Source organism: Rattus norvegicus, chromosome 11 (genome assembly GCF_036323735.1).
Source record: "Rattus norvegicus strain BN/NHsdMcwi chromosome 11, GRCr8, whole genome shotgun sequence".
In the NCBI taxonomy this organism is placed as follows: domain Eukaryota; kingdom Metazoa; phylum Chordata; class Mammalia; order Rodentia; family Muridae; genus Rattus; species Rattus norvegicus.
This window is the reverse complement of record NC_086029.1, coordinates 68,263,551-68,282,512: the sequence shown is the minus strand read 5'-3', so window position 1 is coordinate 68,282,512 and position 18,962 is coordinate 68,263,551. Positions and strand designations below refer to the sequence as shown.

Below are 18,962 nucleotides of genomic sequence, written 5' to 3'. Positions count from 1 at the left end.
TAAATCACGAATGCGTTTCTTCTGCTCTGGGGACCTGAGTTGGGTGTCTCACAACTACCTGTCACTCTAGCTCCTGTGAATCCATAACCTCATATAAAGTCTGGGGGCACCGATATTCATACACCCACATACCACCTTCTCCATATAAAAGTTAAAATAAAATCTTTTTTTAAAAAAGTCATGTGACAAAGTGAAGAGTAGCCAGTTGAGGGAGGTAAGTGTCTCAGATCTCTTCCAAGACAAACCAGGGTCTTCTTCCTGTTCTGTGAATGAGAGAGTAAGCCACATGCTCTGACAGATGAGAGGAGGGAAAAGCCAATAAGTAGCATCTAGATTACACCACATGATGGGATTAAAGAGAGCCTGGACTCCCACCACAGCAGGGAAAGCTAGAGTGAACACACCTCACCCTTGAAGACCAGCTCTCTGAAGAGTTGCCCCTGCTAATGCTTCGCTACGTTCTTTCTGTCTAGTGCAGAAGGAGTTTCCTCTGCAGACGCCTCGCTGGGTGGTTACTATACAGACCACTTAAACCACTGTGCTGCTTTTGTTCTGAGTCAATAAAACGCCTCTTGGATGTCTGGTCTCAGAAAGAAAAAAATGCAACTTGTTCAGTGGAACGGGTCAGTGGGTAGTCCTTCGTACATAAACATCCTCACAGTACCATGCATTAGAGACCTGGCATGGAAGCAGACGGTCTCGGATGAAAAGGAAATTAGCTTTATTACAACCAACAAAAAAGAACTGAAGGTTTGGTGTAACAACTGGCTCAGACACCAGCTTCATAAGTACCTTTGATTAAGATGTGATAAAATGAATTCAACCAGAGCTAGTTTTTACACTTCTAGCACTGACACCAAGATATGTCCTTTTGGCAACCTCTTTAGTTTCTTTGTGCCTCGATTTCTTAATCTGAAAATTGGGGAGCAGTGTACTTATATCTCTGACTTTTGGTAAGGATTTCATTAGGCTTATGTAAGACAGAGAAACCAATGCAGGAAGCCTAGTTAATCTTAGTATTACTAAGTAGGCTACCCCTCTGCTTTTGTTAGTATTTTCATACTCCTCAATGAAGTGATGGGCATCTTAAGACTTTGCCATGCAGATACAAGCACTTGTCTTATCTTGGGCATCAATACTTGCTTTCTGCTCGTCCTAGTTCCTCCTCAAGACAACGAGGAAGACCCATCCTTCCTGCCTAAATTCTCCGTCGGCATTTCACAGTCTCATGTCTCTCCCCTCCTCCATCCCTCCCTGCCACTTTTCCTATAGACTCCCATTTAGAACCAGACACCAAGTGTATACTGAGGTGCTGAGACATGGCTTGGAACGGTAGAGAAAGAACCAGGAACCAGTCCCCAGTGTGTGCACAGGTAATGGGGATACATAAAGAAGTTACTCCTGAGCTGCTTCCTGTTGGATGGACTATAACTGGACAACTGAAGCAGGGTGTTGGCAGGGCCTTAGGGCAGAGAAAAGAACAATTCGCAGACTGGGGTCAGAAAATGAGCATATTTACTTCAGGGGTTGGCTTTAGGCCCTCTCTATATTGTTGTAGACTCCGTTTTGGATACAAAACAAAGCTCAATGCTGGACACTGCTTTAGGTGGGTTGGACTCGATTTTTACTAGAACACTCCCCCACACCCCACTCTCGCCCCACATTTCTTAAACTGTCACTTCCCCGGTTCTCCGTGGCAGCCCTTCTTGGTCCCCTGAAGGTTCCCTGTGTCCCCATTTCTAGTCATTCTCATTTACTTCCTTCTGTGCTCTTTTTGGCACACCCTTCCCCCACCCTTTCGAATGCTGCTCTTGAGTCTTCTTCCTCAGAGCTACTCTTTAACCAATTCCACCAGGAAGCAACCTAGCTGGCTGTTCATTCAGGAGGCCACCGGCCAGGTTCTGACTTTGTTGGCTTCCTTCCAACTGCCGGATATTGCCTACAAAGTACATGAACTGTGTAGCTCACTCACTCAAAATTTGCTACAGTGTCTACAAAGGTGTTAGAATAAAATCAAGTAATCAGGAAGGATGGTCACTAATTGCTATATAAAATTTAAGTGTGTTTCTTACTAGATAGTATTCTAATTACACTGTGATTAATTTATTTTACCTTTTGTTTCTGTTTTGCTTTGTTTTGTTTCTTTTGAAGCATCTTCCAGCTATATAGCCCTAACTGACCCACTCCTCATTCTACAGCTCAAGAGGGCCTCAAATGTATGGTACCAGTTCTGCCTCGGCCTCTTGAATGTTGAGATTATAGATATGCACCATGATGGTCTATTTATCCGTTTAATTCTTAAGTTTTCCAACTTAAAGAGTTTAGCCAGTTTTTAAGAAGGTTTCACAATATCCAACAAGACATGGTGTTACCTATTCTCTTAGGACTTGGGACATAGAGGTGGGTGTGGAGGATTATTGTTACAAGTTTAAGGCACCATGATGAGTATAAAAAGTTTTAGATAAGTCAAGGTTATATAATAAGACCCCATCCCCCAACCAATGAACACAAGAATTTGAATGTACTAGATGTCTGGTCTTCACCCTGGCTTTCTAGAGGTTCTGTGGCCTTATGGGAAACTCTAAGAGAATGACTTAAGGTAGGATCTTCGAAAGGGTTATATATTGAGGTCAGTTACATGAGGACCCCTGGAATTGCGGTACCCAGAAATGCTTTGCAAATTGTCACATATCAATCCCAGGGAAGTAGTGCTGTTGAAAACCCAATGGCAGGTGAGCAACTAGAAACAATATATCTGTAATTTCCTGAGTTGATGATAAGTCATAGCCTTGCATGGAAATAAACAATAATTGTGAGCACACAGTAGTCAGTGAGTTCTATGACTTTTAACAGATTATCAGACGTGATATGTGATACAGGAAATCTTGTTTATCAGAGTCAGGTAAGCTTCTAGATTGTGCTTCCTCAATTTGGCACTTGTGGTGCAAATACTATAATTAGCTTCATTTTACAGACAGGGAAACTAAGGGCTGGAAAGGTGAAGCTTTTTACTTGAAGTCAAGTAACTGCTAAGTTAATCCTACAGGCACTAGGAACAGGAGTTCTAACCTGAATGATAGACATCTCTGTACTTCTTTCTAAGTAAATAAAAATGAAAAATAGGCCTCTGATTAGCCTTGGGTAAAGGGTCTTGTTAAGCAAGTAGGTAACCTAGAATCGATCCTTGGGACCCGTATAAAGGTGGAAGGAGAAAGTCAACTCCACAGACCTCTAAGCCAGGAGAAGCATGTATGACTCCAGACACAAATCATACACATATAGATACACAAAGACACAGGCACACAAAGAGAAATAAAATTGAAACAAAGTAACCTCAAACCCCCTAAAGATGGATACAATGTATACATGTATCCTAATATATACAGCATCACAAGTGTGCCTGATAAATATGACTAATTGCTTTATATCAACTAAAACAATGAGAAAATAGAATAAGACACAAAAATGGAGCAGATACAAAAATGACCAGGTGTTCTTAAATAATGGTGTTTAGGGTAAAGTGTTCCTGAAGAGAAAAAGATCAAGGTATGGTGTCATAGCATAGCACAGACTGACCTCAAACTTGGGAACCTCTTGCCTTTACTTTGCTGAAATTCTGGGATTAGAATATGTTAGAGCAGTTTTGTTTTGTTCTATGTTTGGACTTTTTGGAACCAAGTCTTACTCTGTAGGTTGGCCGTCCTGGAATTTGTTATGTAGGCCTGAATGACCTCAAACTTGTGTCAGTGGTTCTGCTGGTTTATAGCCTTAACCCACCATGCCTAGTAAGGACAGTACAGATAGAAAAGTATTTTGTCTCACAACCCAGGCATTTAATCTCTACAACTCTGATATGAATAAAACATAATTCGCATGCTAAACTATTTCAGTGGCCCCAGTTGAAAATATAGTAATTTACAAAGTTATAAGTGAGAAATGAGCCTTATGGTTAGGGAATACAGCAGAAGACTCACTTTGAAAATTCCTTACCATTCCTGGGCGTTATTTAATTGGACTTGCCCTTTCCGTCCTAGTTACTTCTATGTGACCCAGTTGAAAACCATGGGCCAGAGTCATTTGACTCCGGTCTGCCCTATTAAGTGCCCTCTTTTCCCTCGATGCTCTGCAGGTACTGAGTGATCCTTGAGGAACTGAGGTCACTGTGTGGGAGGAGCTCCATATCTGTCTCCAGCCCTGTGAGGCAGTCGGGACAGGGTCCTAAGTCACGCACGCCCATCTCTCCATATTCTCCACAGTACTGAGTACAGGTGTACAGAGGCCCACACGCACAGCTCCCTGAAGGAACAGATGCCCAAAGAGCTAGCTAAATGCCAACAAGCTTGGGGCCTTTGATCGTTTTGCAGCCATCTTAGGTCCATCCATCTTCTTACAGGCGGAGCTCCTTCTAGCTACCTTTTTACCCTTGCACGTCTGTTTATCCCCAGTTCCATTTATTGCAATTGGTCCTTCTGGGTTGAGTTATCTAGGGCAATGAAGAGAAATGTGCCAGGAGACAAGGAGGCCAAAAATAAACCAGTTAGGATGACTAAAACAACAGCTATAATAAAAATCTGCACTGAACAATTTAAATAGAAAAGTTCTGGAGACTGGATTTCCTGAGTTGTTTTCTAATAACATCTCCTGGGGCCTCCCACATCATCCACCTGTTAGGTCCTTGGAGAAATGCAGCATTCGTAAAGAACAGGACTTCCTATTAACAAGTGAGTGAAGGCTAAGCATCTTTAGGATGGTCAGAGCTAGCCAACAGAGCCAAGATTTAGGATCAGGGGACCCGCTAAGTTGTCTTCCAAAGCAAAAGACATCTTAATACCTTATTGCCAATCCAAAGGGATAAACTTCAACTCTCAGGCTTGATTATTTTTCATGAGCCCTATGGGGGAGTATTAATAATAACCATCAAACTGCCAGCAAAATCCAAGAGAGCCATGTGGCCAATTTAATTTTTAATCAGTTGCCTATTGAATTTATAATTATTCACAATACACAAAAGTAATGCGTAAAGCCAAAACCTGGAAGCAGAGGGCCTTAATCAACACATTCCTTTTATGTATAGAGAAGCCAAGAGACCTCCCATTGTCTGAGGAGAGACAGGGCCCAGGGTCCTAGTCTACCAATGTCTGGCTGGAAGGAAGTTCCAAGGAATGGTTTCCAGGACGCTTTCGAGATCTAAATGATTGTCAAATGAAATATCTATGTATGAAACACATATGAGACGAGCTTCTCTGGCTATAAGCACTTCCCCACAGGACACAGTCCTTCCCTGAGCTGTCCAAAGAAAGAGAAAGATTGAACGAACTGAACCCTTCCTTCCCCATGCCTCGTGCATGAGTATGCCTTTACCACAGTCTCCAGTCCAGTCCCTATATCCTAGAAATAAAATTTAAGGGGTTTCAATGACATGCCTGAGAGGCACTATAAAGCTCTCTGTGTACTCATGGGTATTTATAGTTTTTCGAAAGGGTTTCCTGGTCTTTAAATGTCCAGAACTTGAAAGAAATTCTTCCTCTGTTCTGATCACATATACCCTATTCTGTCTTCAAGCAGAGGATACCACCTTCTGGAGCCTTTTGGAGGATCTTTTGTTCTTCCTCTGGCTAGCCTTCTCAACTCTGAGGTAATCCTATTTCCCTTAACATTTTGACATGAAAGAAAAAAAATAATAGTGTGGGAAACCAGGCAAATGTTCAAGGGAGGAGCAGAGTTACGTCATGTTAAATATTCTGCTGCAAATTTTCCCCTCTTTCATGGTACCCCTTGGTGCAACCTCAGATGTCAATGTGTGGGAAAAAGTGGACTTTGATGGCTGTGGTAAATCGAGTCCAGTTTCTACTTCACAGAGGCCTTGTGTAATGCGCCCCACACCCCCAGTGCTGCAAACCAAACCAAACCAAACCAAACCAAACCAAACCAAACCAAACCAAGCCAAACCAAGCCAAGCCAAACCAAACCAAACCAAACCAAACCAAACCAAACCAAACCAAACCAAATAACAACAACAAACCATGGCTGGGGAAACAGTTCACCAGAAATAACGGGACTCGATCGGTACATTAAAGGACCATCTCTGCGAGCCTTGATGTTGTAAGAAATCTTAGATGAAATCTAGACAAAGTTATATATACATTAAAGGACCCCGTTAAAGGGCCCTGAGAGTGTGGCTCAGTGATGACATTTGCGGAACATTCCTGGAGTTCTGGGTTTGCTCCCTTGCACTGCATAAAGTAAGCTTGATGGTACAGGATCTCAAGAGCTAGAGGTCAGCCTGGGATGCACAGGAATCTGGTTTTGTTTTGTTTTGTTTTGTTTTTAAAAATAAAACAACCAGAGTGCCAGCTTAAAACTTGAACCATGTGATACTGGATATAATAGCATGGGTGGGTATAGGGAGATAGGCCAACTGTGCAGTAAGATTTAGCTCTGACATCATCTCCACTGTGCCACCTCCCAATTCGGAGATGTTCCCCACATATCTGAAGCCCGGCAGGCCCAGACTAAACAGAGCTGCTCACTCGGTCTGCCTGCTTTACCAGTACAGGTATTCTGGGAATGTCTCCTCCTCCTCCCTACCAGAGTCACTTTCCCACCTGCTTCTCCTGGTTAGTCACTAAGTCCAGTTGACACTTCCTCCCAGACGCCTCCAGCATCTGCCCGCTTTCTGTGGTCCACACTGTTACTTACTGCTTCCGGGTCAGGTGGCTTCCTACTTGGATGGCCTGAGTGACATGTTCCTTGGTTTCAGCTCTTACCTGTCCCCATACATTTTGTTCTTAGACCAAGGGACCTTTTCAAATCACAAGACTGACATTTTCATTTACCTGCTTAAAACCCTTTACACTCTTCACGCCACTAGGTCGTTCGTTAGTTTTGAGACAGAGTCTGATGTGGCCTTAGCCGGTCCCGTTCTCACTCTAGAGACGAGGATGACCTTTTCTCATGGGCTGGGATTTTAGAGCTTTGTACCACCACGATGCCCTATTGTACAGTTATGCTAGAACACTGTGTGTGCTTAACCAGAGCTCCCACAACTAAGCTCCACCCCCTTTATACTCTTCATACTCTTCTTAAGGGGAAGCTAAGCCCCTGACACAGGTTTTTGGACCTCTAAGAGCTTTATGACCTTGGCTCCTCTCCTTTCCCTTCTGTCAAACGTGACACATCTATAATGAATCATTTCAATGTGTTAATGGGCCTCTCTATGCTCCCAGATCTTGTTAGGATGCCCCTGCCATATGGTCTTCCAGATCCAGCCCGAACTTCCCCTATTATCTTACACAGGTTATTATGTTGTAACGGGTTCATTAAATGTGCATTTCTCCAACTAGCTCTTTGAAGGCAGGGGCCATGTCTTTATTGGCAGTCTTTGAATGACTACTGTTTGGGAGAGAACCTGCCGTACAGAAGGTAATGGGCACATGGGTTCAGCATGGTAAAGGAAACAATGCCAAAGTTGCCCCCACCCCCAAGCTAACTGTGAAAGCTGACAGGTTTTAATTCATTTTGCTCTGAGGCAGCTAGTGGCCGCCCTCCACCCACTCCTGAACAAAGCTTCCGGTGCTGACTTAGGCACAACACTCCATTTTGGCATGACATATGAGGCTCTTTAGGATCCTGCTCCTGCCTGCTTTTCCAGCCTTAGCTCCACCGCTTTATTCAAATGAACTCTATTCTGATCACACCAGATTGTCTGGGTTTCTTCAAGGTCACCACACTCTTCTATACCTCAGTTCCTTCCTCTTGCACATGACTCTCCTCTCCCTCTCTAACACCTTCTTCTCGTTTGCTATGATTCCACTCAGAGGTCACCTTGAAGTAGGGTAATAAGAAAAAAAGATTGGGGAGGGGTAGGGTGGGCAATACAGAAGAGAAAGGAGCCTTCCAAGCCCAGAGTCTGTCTGAAGTTTCCTAGTAGCTGAGAGTTAATAGTCACAGCATAATTAATATTTGCTGTAAAAGTTGCCTACACCATGCTCCTTTTATACAGAGATTGTTACAAATGTGAATGTTAAAATGGCCCTGAACGATACTTAAGGCTGAGCCTATATGACTTTCACATGAGGCCTTTCTCCTTACCCAGATGTAACCATTTAATTTCCGATCGTTTTCACCAACAAGATTTATAAACTAAACTTTCTTTCTAACCAGAACACATCTTAATTGCTTTATGAAACCCTTTTGACCTATGGTTTTACCTTGTCCGTTGTAATCTTAGCCAGTCCAGCACAGGAACGGTGTTATGATTCCATTTAACTTCCTTAGCAATTTTGAGCTAGACCCTTCAGGAGCCTCCAAATCACGTGGATATCTCTAGCGAAGACATTCAAGTGCCACTCTTTCTTGAGATGCCCGCAATCAAGAACACAGTCACTCCTTTCCTACGTATTCCTCTATTAGTCTATGTATAAAAATCTATAACCTCCAGGTGGGCATGCTGGCACAGCGCTGGCTCATTTCTTTTAGAACAGCACTCGGAATACAGAAGCAGGAAAATCAGGATTCAAGACTAGCGTCAGCTATGTATCCATTTCATAGACTTTCTCAATGACCACCCCAAATAAGAAAGTAAAATAAAGGCAAACAGAAAAACACACCACAACCCTAATTCATCCTGACTGGGCCTGAGGTTCTGCAGCCAAGCCAAGAATCCTGGCTTTAAGTGAGTAGAGTTCCTAGAAGAACTCTCAGCAGCGTGTAATGGTTTCTGACTTCTGGTCCGTTGCCAGGGACAATTTCTTGTCTTGCTTTCCTTCTAAATCAGAACTGGGAGCAGGTTTCCTGGGTATCACAGATGCTGTGAACCCTTCTCCATCATTTTTGAATTTTGGTTTTTTTTGTAAGATAACCATTTCATGAAGAGTAGGGAGAAGAATGTTTCACCTGATCTGATATAGCACGTGGCACAAAAAATATGCATCTTTTGAATCCTGATCTTCCTTTACAAGGGTTTATTTTTTTCTACCTAGGCGATGAAAATGAGAAGAGGCAAAAGGGATTAAACACCAACAACTAAAGCCAAATTAATAAGCATGCTCACCGATTCCCAGGAGGCTCTACATGGACTCCTTGCTCTTGATCTAAGCTCAACATTCATTGAAACACTTTTTTTCAGTTTCACATGTTTCTGTTGGATATTTCCCCCCCTCCCCTTGGTTTTCAGTTGCTCTTTAAGAATACTGTTTTTAGAACATAAGACTTCAAATAATACATGTTCATAAAATATTCATCTTGGTCTGACAGAGTCTTGAATATTTGAGTTTGTCCATTACTGCTGACTATAGCTGTTCTCTGAAACATTTATGAGGTAAAAATGGCTTCTTCTCTCTCTTTTTCATCCTTGGAACTCACTATGTAGCCCAGGCTACCTAACAATTTGCAGCAATTCACCTGCCTTAGATTTCCAAGTGCCGTGGACCACATTTGACTCTTTTTTAAAAGTTAATATTGTTGGATCTGTTCAGAAAAAAAAATACTTATAGAATACAGAGTGTACACACACACACACACACACACACACACACACACACACACACTAGACAACCCAAGAAATAGCAAACGGTTACTCTTGTAGAAATTTTTCAGTTCCTGGTAGACAATGTATGCACAGAGGAGGGACGCCATCTGAGAGTTGGCATGACTTAGGTGTCAGGCTTAGAGAGTCCTGCTGGCCTCTTTAACTCAAAACCTTTTCTCTCAGAATCACTTGGAGATGTATTCCTCCTCCTCGATTTGCTTCTCAGGGCTGTTCAGCAATATAATCTAAAAGCTTGCAACTTCAGACGTCACAAGTGGGGCATGGAAGGCCTCCTCCTCAGCCATATGCGTAAACGCGCAGATCGAGTGATGGCTTCCCACCACCTAAATTTGTTCCCTGATGCATGTTCAAATTCTTTTCACACAAACACACCCACTTATTGTAATGCCTATAAATAATCTCTGCTCTGGAGGCCTGGTTTGAAACTGTAATTGGGGCTAGTCAGAATCTGTAGAGTGGTTTGAGAGCTTTCCTAAAGGCAACACTACCGGAAGCTTCACTCACATTATCTTTAGTGTTGCCTGTGCTCAGAAGCTCCCAGGGCAGTGGCTCTCAATCTTCCTAATTCTGCCACCCTTTAATATAGTTCCTCATGTGGTGCTGACACTCCAACCACAAAATTATGTCGGTGCTACTTCGTAACTGTACTTTTGCTATTGTTAAGTATCATAATATAAATATCTGACATACAAACCCAAGGAGTCCAGACCCACAGAGAATCACTGTGCTAGGGGTGTGTGTGTGTGTGTGTGTGTGTGTGTGTGTGTGTGTGTGTGTGTGTGTGTGTGTGTGAAAGAGAGAGAGAGAGAGAGAGAGAGAGAGAGAGAGAGAGAGAGAAAGGAAAGAAGGTAGGTGATCTGTCATACCTACAGTACATCAGGTCAGACCATGTGTTAGAACCCAAATCTCTGGTTTCAGAAGGATGTCTGGAAAAGCATGCAGGAAAGAACCCTCAAATGGTCAGTGGGAAAGGGTGCAGGATGTTTATGAAGGGTGAACAGTAAGAGACATTAGAATTTGGACTCTCTGAGGGGGAGGTCAAGAGCATAGTAAGTGTGTGTGTGGGGTTGCATATGTGTTAATGTGTGGAGTTTGAAGCATCTGTTTGCAAATATGATGTTGTCATATATACACACATATGTGTGTGTGCGTGTGTGTGTATTATACACATATACAGACACAAGTTTACAGAAAAGCATTCATAATGCTTCATTCTAGAACAAGAAGCACAATGCTTTGTCTAGGTGAGTGATCTATAGGGAAATGAGAACAGAAGCACCAGTAACACATTGCCTGTCATGTTGTAGAGAGCTGAGTCTTTCCCGGAAGTTTTGGAAGTCTGCAGTTGACAAGATCTAGCAGATGAATTTGTGGTAGGTGGACAAGACATAGTCAAGAACTAAAGGAGGTTTTTTTCCAGCTCTCTTGATCAGGTGCCTTATTGCAATTTACACTTCCTTGGTGCTCACACCTAGGGAACCAGAGGCTCCTATAGTGTCTCTAACTCTAACCCTCCTAGGGGTGTGCCTCGTCAAGTTATGGTAATCTGATCAGAGCGACTCTCAGGGCTTAATTGGATACTGGGCTCCTTAACTAGACTATAAATTACCAGAGGTATAGATTGAATCTCAAGCTTCTAGTTCCATCTAGGCTCAAGCTTTGGATTATGTGTTTAGTTTAAAAAAGACATGCAACAATAAACAACAACAACAATAATAATAATAATAATAATTTTATAGAGCTTATTTTATATTGGAAAGTATACTGTAAGAATTAGTTCTTACCTGAAGCCCGGGGCTTTAATACTTGGGAGGAAGAAATCCAGGCAGTGTGACAGAGTGGTTACACTCTTAACTAATTCACGATCCTGAATTTATTTATTTATTTAGTTATTATTTATTTATATCTTGTGGCCCTATTGGAAATGGAACTGAAGGCTTTGTGCATGGTAAGCAAGTGCTCTAACAGAGTTACATCCTTTCAGCCTTTGGTGTTTTGAGTCAGTGTTTTGCTACATAGCCCAGGCTAGCCTTGAACTTGAAATCTTTTTTGTCTCAGCCTCTCTAACACTGAGATCATAGGCCTTCATCCCTGCAGCTAGTCCTTGATCTCACTTCTAACAGAAACAGATGACTCCTGAGTCTTGCTCTTTTGGTGTGGTGGTGAGGAGTGCAGGACGTAAGGAGAGGAAAGTGTCTGTGGGAATGCCAGTGGTGTGGCTCTCTGTTCTTCGCCAGGACCATCCAGAGTGAAACAAAGCTGGGCTGGCAGCATAGGTTCCTGTCACTAGCTATTCAAGGGGTCGAGCAGCAAGACAGCCATCTAAAAAGACTCATTCTCAAAATAAAACATGAAAAAATGGCTAGGAATAGACCTGGGTTCATTCCCCAGCACTGCAGAAACAAACAAACAAACAAACAAACAAACAAAAACAAAGCATCCCTGCTTGAGAGATCGCTTGGTATCTTGTGCCAAGTTTTAATGATTATGGAGTTAGCACTATTTGGTTGCTTTGCTCTTGCTTTTCTACAGCCTCAAGTCCACCAGAAGAATGGCTTGGTTGCAGGTCCTCGGAACTATGATCTAACCCAACACTGTTATATACTCTACTATGTCCACCTTTGAAATGACCCCTGATCTCTTTTAGATGCAGCACACTTGGTCTCCCTCTCCAGTCTGAGCAATTCTCATCCCTCTCACCCCTAGTGATTTTGTCTCCATGTCACCCAGGTGAGGAGAAAGTGAATACCCACCAGGGAGAGAGTTACAGAAATCACCAAGTGGTTATGAGTTCAACTTCATAGAAAAGCACAGGGTGCCAGAAGGGTAGGCAGGAAGAGAAGGGAGTAAATGGCCACAGCCTGAGAAGACAGAATCACTTGGGAACTGAAGAAGTGCCAGTCACCCAAGACAGGATGGCCCTGAAGAAGGTGAGTAAGGCAGGGGCAGGCCAGGTCAGTAGGAGAAAGGTGAAACTTGGAAGAAGAAACCAGGGCAGGGATAGACAGCAACAGGAAAGATGAGATGCTCCAAGCAGCTAGGGAAGAGAGAGGGCAGGAAGGATGCTAGATCAAAAGCCTGTTTCTTTTCTAACTCTCCCGCCCATCTCTTAGGCCTAGACTTCTCATTTCCTAAGGTGCTTGCGATGAGCTGTGTGTTTAGTACTTCAGTAGTACAGTGTATAGCAACAAGGAATGGGTTGAAAGCTGTCACGTGGCTTCCTATGGCTTTTTAACCTTAGGGGAACTAAGCAGTTTATTCAGTTTAGCTTTGAGAATGTCCTGGGCTCAGGAGACTGAGGCAGGAGGATAACTTCGAACGGAAACTAGACGTGGCTATTTGGTAACTTCAAGGCCAGCATGGGCGACAGTGTGAGTCCCTGTGTCAGAACACTGAAAGTAAAGATAAATAATGTAAGCTAACGGACAATGATGACTTTAGGGCATGAACATTCCTGCTCTGTTGCCTTCTGTGTTGTTCACGTAACAGTGGCCAGTGTCTGAGCTGCTACCACCTACTCAGTAGTATCTGGGTCATGAGAGATATGCAGATACGTTCAGCAACTAAGTGACTGAAAGCAGTATGTTGAGAAATGCCACAAGGGAAGGACTGAGGGGGGTCGTAACAGGGTAGGATGAAGGGCTGTCCATCCACATCCCTCATCACTGAGCTCAAATGGACTCTGCTTTTGGAAAGGCTCCCTCCCAACCTACCGTATCTCTCTGTCTCTGTCTCTGTCTCTCTCTCCCTCCTCTCTTCCTCCTCCCTCCCTCCCCTCCCTTATACTGTCTCATACAGCCCACACTTACTTAGAATTCTCCCTTTCCTCCCTTCTTCCCTTCCCCTCCCTTCTAGGGTCTCATGTAGCCCAGACTTACTTAGAATTCACTCCATACCTCACACCCATAGAGATCTCCTTGGCGCCTCAGCCTCTCAAGAGCTGCCGTTGGAGGCTGGAGATGCACCACCTCCACTCTAAACTAGGTCGAGTGCCATTTTCTCAACAAAGTTGAGAATAAAAAGCCGGAATTGCTTTTCCTATTCTGTGCACCTCTGTGACACATTATCTATATCCGTTTTGATGTTTGTCACAGATTCCTCTTAACTGTATATGGTGGGGAGGTTTGCAGAGGTGGCTACACATTGACAGGTTATAAGCTACTTTAACTGTGGGGATTGATTTCCTATAGACCCGAGTCTGGAGTTTTCTTAAAATGCACTCAGGAGACAGTGAGGTGAAAATTTGAAGACAGAAGAGGATTTTACTTTATTTTACAGAACTGTATCCTTGTTGGAAGCAAAATTCATGTCTTGTTTTAAAGGAACATTAAAAAATGAAACGAACAAAATAACCCATGTCCTTTGGACCTAAAAGGACTCAGCCATCATTCCCAATACTTCTGTATTTTAATAAAGAACAGGTTTCTTTACACTCTAAATTAGCCAAATGATTTTTAATCTGAGAAAGGTTATGGATTTCTTTAAACTCAGCATATTTTTAATCTGTTCACTTTTTGAGATGAGTCCCGCTGTGTAGCCTAGGCTGGCCTCAAACTTACTTATGTATAGCCCAGACTTGCTTAGAACTCACAGCCATCCTCCTGTTTCAACATTCCAGGTGCTAGGACTATAAACATGGCATACCATGCCCAGCCATGAGGATGCCCAAACATACTCAGAATCTTAATCACAAGTAGAAATACTGCCGCTTCCACACCAACTGGCAGAAACAACAGTGTGACATCACATCCCTAAACGCAAGAAGGCTTTCCCTTATAAGCCAAATATCTTACCTTTAATAAAGGAGAAAAATTACAAAAAAAAAGAAACAAAAAAGAAAGGAAGAAAATGGCAGAGGCATAGCATATACATAGAAAAAGAATTCACCCAAAAGCAGTATTACACAGCCAAGTAGTATGGTTTACACTGAAGTCTCAGACCACTACTTGGGTGGCAGAGTATGAAGGATTTTGGTGAATTCCTGGCCAGCCTGGGCTACAGAGTAAGAGCCTGTTTAAAAAAAAGAGAGAGAAAGAAAGAAAATGAAGAAAAACAGTGTAGACCACACACACACACACACACACACACACACACACACACACACACACACAAAGAAAACCTCTTCTCTCTCAGAAAAATGTCAATATTATCAATACTTTAACTTTAAAAAGTGGTATACATGAGGTCAGGATGTTTTACCTTTTAGAGATCAAATGCCTAGATATAGTTGGGAATGAGAATAGCTCTGAGATTCTCCTCCAAGACATCTCAATGTGTTTCGAGTGACAGTGGAGCTTAACAGGTGGTGGTAACAGTTACGGAAGTAAAGTAATCCACCAGGGCCCTGTGGAGGGCACACATCCACACGTGTTGTCTCCCATCAATGCCTAGGCACATCCAGCAGGTGCACCCCCATCTGACATAATTAGCTTCGTCCAGATCTATGATTGCTAGATTCCTCCCTCACCCTCTCTCTGACCTTTCCCCTTGTCACTGCTGTCATACCCCCCTCCTGTTGGAGCTGGCTCAGCACGAAAACACACGGTGTCAAAGCACTAATGCTGAATTTCAGTCTTCCTAGGCTCATAACAAATTCATAACAAATCTATCTCTACTTCTATCTATCTATATCTGTCTATCTATCTATCTATCTATCTATCTATCTATCTATCTATCTATCATCTATTTACCTATCATATATCTAGTTATCTAGTATCTTTGTACCTAATATCATTCAAATGTATAAAATGTATACATCTATCTAGAGACAGCATTCCCTCTGTAGCTATCGAATGTACACACTGATCTATAGTTGCCCAGATGAAACCACTGAGTTCAGGCTAGGTGTGCTGGAAATGGCCTGCCATCCTGGGCACTTGAGTGATAGACTCCCAGGTCAGGAAAGACTACAGGAGAGCCTGTCACGAATAAAACAACAACAAAAACCCATCCAGTTTTTACAACTTCTTTCGCAGGCTGCAGAATATGGTCTCTGAAACCTGGTTCTCATCCAGGAACTGTCTCTACTCCTCTGTATTGCCTAAGGCCCCTCAAGGGCAGCGAGGCAGTGAGCAAGTGTTTTCATTACGTAAGGGTTTAAACACTAGCTCTGCCACTCAGCGTATATGTAATCTTGAGAAAACAATGTAAATTTTCTGCGTGATGATTTCCATATTTCTTTTGGGGGGAGAGATTTTGAGCTTACTATGCAGTAGAGGGTGACCTTGAACTCCTAATCTTCTTGCTTCTATGTCTCATTTATGGGATCAGAGTGAGGACCACATCCAAGTACTAGCCAAGTACTCTACCAAGAAAGCTATATCCCAAGCCCCTAACTTCCATTTCAAAAATGAGGGTATTACTATCTATCGAGTTCATGGGAAGGTAACGTATGCCAGCGAGTACGTCAGGGTGGAAATTAGCAATGAATATTTTGCTACCAGGCATGGCGGCCTATGGCTACCATTTGGAAAGGATGAGCAGGAGGCTCTTGAGGTTGAAGTCGGGCTAGAATAGATAGCAGAGATGTGTCTCAAAGAAACTAGAACAATAAAGTGTGTGTGTGTGTGTGTGTGTGTGTGTGTGTGTGTGTGTCCAAGCGCATGTGCACAATAATGCAGAGGAAGGGACAGAGGATGGACCCCACTTTCTGAACTCATCCCATAAATTGTGATCTCTCATCAAGGCTAGGCTGAACCTCACTGTAAGCCTTTCTCTGGGAAGTATTAAAAGCTGATTGCAGTAACAATGGGGGATGGAAGCATGTAAATGGATAGCAGTTGAATGTGTGTTTCCTGTTCTGACCTGACATAGCTCCATACACCTCTCTCTTTCCTGGGAAACAGACATTTCGTAATAGTAAATACAGCATGTATTGGGGAGATGGGGCCACCATTTTCTCTTTCTGCTCATTAGGAATATTTTGCTTGACAAAGCTGGGTCAATGAAACCGAGTGCCTCGTAGAGCTAATACTGAGTTCCTAGTATGCCAATGGATCTCAAGAATTTTGCTTCCCCTAGCAACCCTTGTACCTGACATATACTGGAGGTCAAAAACAAACACCCGGATCCTTCACAGAGTGCAAGTTAGAATTCACAGCCCAGTCGAGTTACAGTTCGAACTGTCCAAAGTACAAGGAAGGAGGAAGCCCAGCCTACCCGGACATGCCATGAATGAGAGGGTCATTTAGGACCTGCCTGAGATGCCATTCTGTTTGCAAACACGAACTACCTGCCATATCACTCAGCAAAATAATTTCATCGAAGAGCCCGAAGGCAAATGACTCATGTTAGAAGTGTCCCATGCATCGTTTGGCAATGACTCCATAGGCATCAATTAAGCATGGCAAAGACATGTTCTAAAGCATAGCCATGGGCCTTTCCCGGGGAACTGTTGTTAAGGGCCAGTCAAACAGAAGGGAGTTGTAGCTGTAACAAGATTTTGCAACCTTTCCCTTGTTCAACAGCAGTTAGGGCCCATGAGGACAGTGAACCTGGAAGAGCTCCAGAAGAGGTGAGCAAAGCAAAAAAAAACAAAAAAAAAAACAAAAAAAAAAAACCTACTCTCTTTCCCAGGCACAGAAAACAAACGGAGGTGACTCGAGGTCATCTTTTAAGGCAGAAGAATTAAAAGAAGAAGAAGAAGAAAAGAAAAAAAAAGCAGGTAGGTCCAGGGAATGCTTGTGAGTTCATCTGATAGTCTAAACTTTAATTGCTACATTTCCAAGCAAGAGAAAGAACTGGTCCACCGCTTGCTCCCTGAGTGCTTCAAGCACCAGCATCATAGGACTTCGTCCACCTCACCAACCTGAGCTCCGGGTGGTCTAAACATCCTTCCCAAGATAACTATGTTTTTAGCAACCCTTTCAGTGGAAAGATTAACAATCGCCTGGGAGCACTGTCAACCTTTGAAGCCTTTGGCAGGGGAATGCAGCAGGAGGAGAGGCAGGCGCTCCTCAAGGCTACAGTTCTGGATCAGCCAGGCAGACACCTGTGTATATATAGACAAAGCTTCATACACAGTCACTTCATCACACCTAATGACTGCCTGTGAGGACAGATTGCTTCCTCTATTTCTGGCTTTTCCAACAGCAAAACTATGTCTCTCTGTACCCAGCCCAGAATCTGAACCTATTTTTCTAACATTTATCCGATTTTTGTTTTTAAACAAGGTCAGATAAATGAGGGAAGGAATATTTTTGTCAGCTTTAATTTTGATGTAGAGCTAAGATCGTTAATGACTTTCTACCCATTATCCTTGTTCTCTCCCTCCTTTCCTTAATGATTCAAGTCAGTGAGCCCTTCATATACCCAGGCCGCAATATCAAGACGCTTAACATTCTTAGATTGAGGTTGTATGGTGTAAACAAAATCGAAACAACAGTGCAGTGATCCCATTCTTCCGACTGTCCCTTTTGCCAGCGATGCAGTCCGCTTGGTTCTCTTTAAAGCAGCTACCTTCCTGTTAAGTTTTTATTTATTTATTTTTTTTAATTTAGAAATAAAAGAGATCACTGGCAATATTTTTTTCAACACAACAGAAAACAACCCACCCATTAGCAACCACTAAAATAGCAGAATTAAACACAGTGCGAACAAGTAGTTATAGACGAATACCTGGGATTGCCAGATTGGAAAGGGGGACGTTGTGGAGGTGAGGGGGGAGCGAGGCCATCCAGTCAGCATTGCAGACCTCCGAGGCTGTCTTTGTCCCGCTGGGATTGGGAGAGCAGATGGTGCCCATCCTGAGTTTCCTCCTGGCCTTTCTAAATGCAAGCATCCCTGTTGTCCACGAATTAGACAGGCTCAGCCTAGTGCCACTCACTCTGTGGTCATCACCGCTCGGGGCTCTCTAAACATTTCAGAGCACATGGGTCATGCCAGTCTTTTCAGGATTCTTTTCTAGCTCCGAGATGGGTCAAATGGGTGCTTCCCCGCCCGCTGTGCCCGCTGCGCCCGCAGTCCCCACCCTCTCCGCCTTGCCTCTGAGATCCACTCCTTTAATCTCCTCAGTCTCTGCTCAGTTAAACTTCTTAGTTCCTCTCTGGAGACCGGGGAGGCAGGCCCGAAGATACAAACCTTACTGAAACCCACAGCATCCAGGAACAGCCACACCCGGAGCTACTCACACGACAGGTGCCTACCGGGCATAGAGACGTGCCAGCGGGCTGCACACACGTGCGCGCCCGGGTTGCACCATATCTTATTCATGGGTGCTTCCGTGGGTGTCCCCGGGCTGGTACACAAGCTGGGCCTGCCTGCACCCCCGCCCCCTGGCTTCTCTGCCCACTGCCCTGTGCTTTTCTGAAGGGCTCTCAGAAGAGTAACCGGCGGCCCCGGGACTCTGACGGCCCCGCCCCGCACTGCCGGGCAGATTTGCGCGTCTAGGCGAGCTGTGATTGGTCACTGGCGG

At 43.6% G+C, this 18,962-nt stretch overlaps 1 protein-coding gene across 1 annotated transcript in view; it reads right to left on the bottom strand.

Annotated features, from left to right (window-relative positions):
- Plcxd2 (phosphatidylinositol-specific phospholipase C, X domain containing 2) overlaps nucleotides 1-18,887 on the bottom strand; it is a 52,337-nt gene extending 33,450 nt beyond the window's left edge. The window contains 1 exon segment of the mRNA NM_001134481.2: nucleotides 18,167-18,887. Within this exon segment, the coding sequence (NP_001127953.1) occupies nucleotides 18,167-18,329 (163 nt within the window). The 5' untranslated portion in view covers nucleotides 18,330-18,887.
- Between the last annotated feature and the right edge of the window lie 75 nt (nucleotides 18,888-18,962).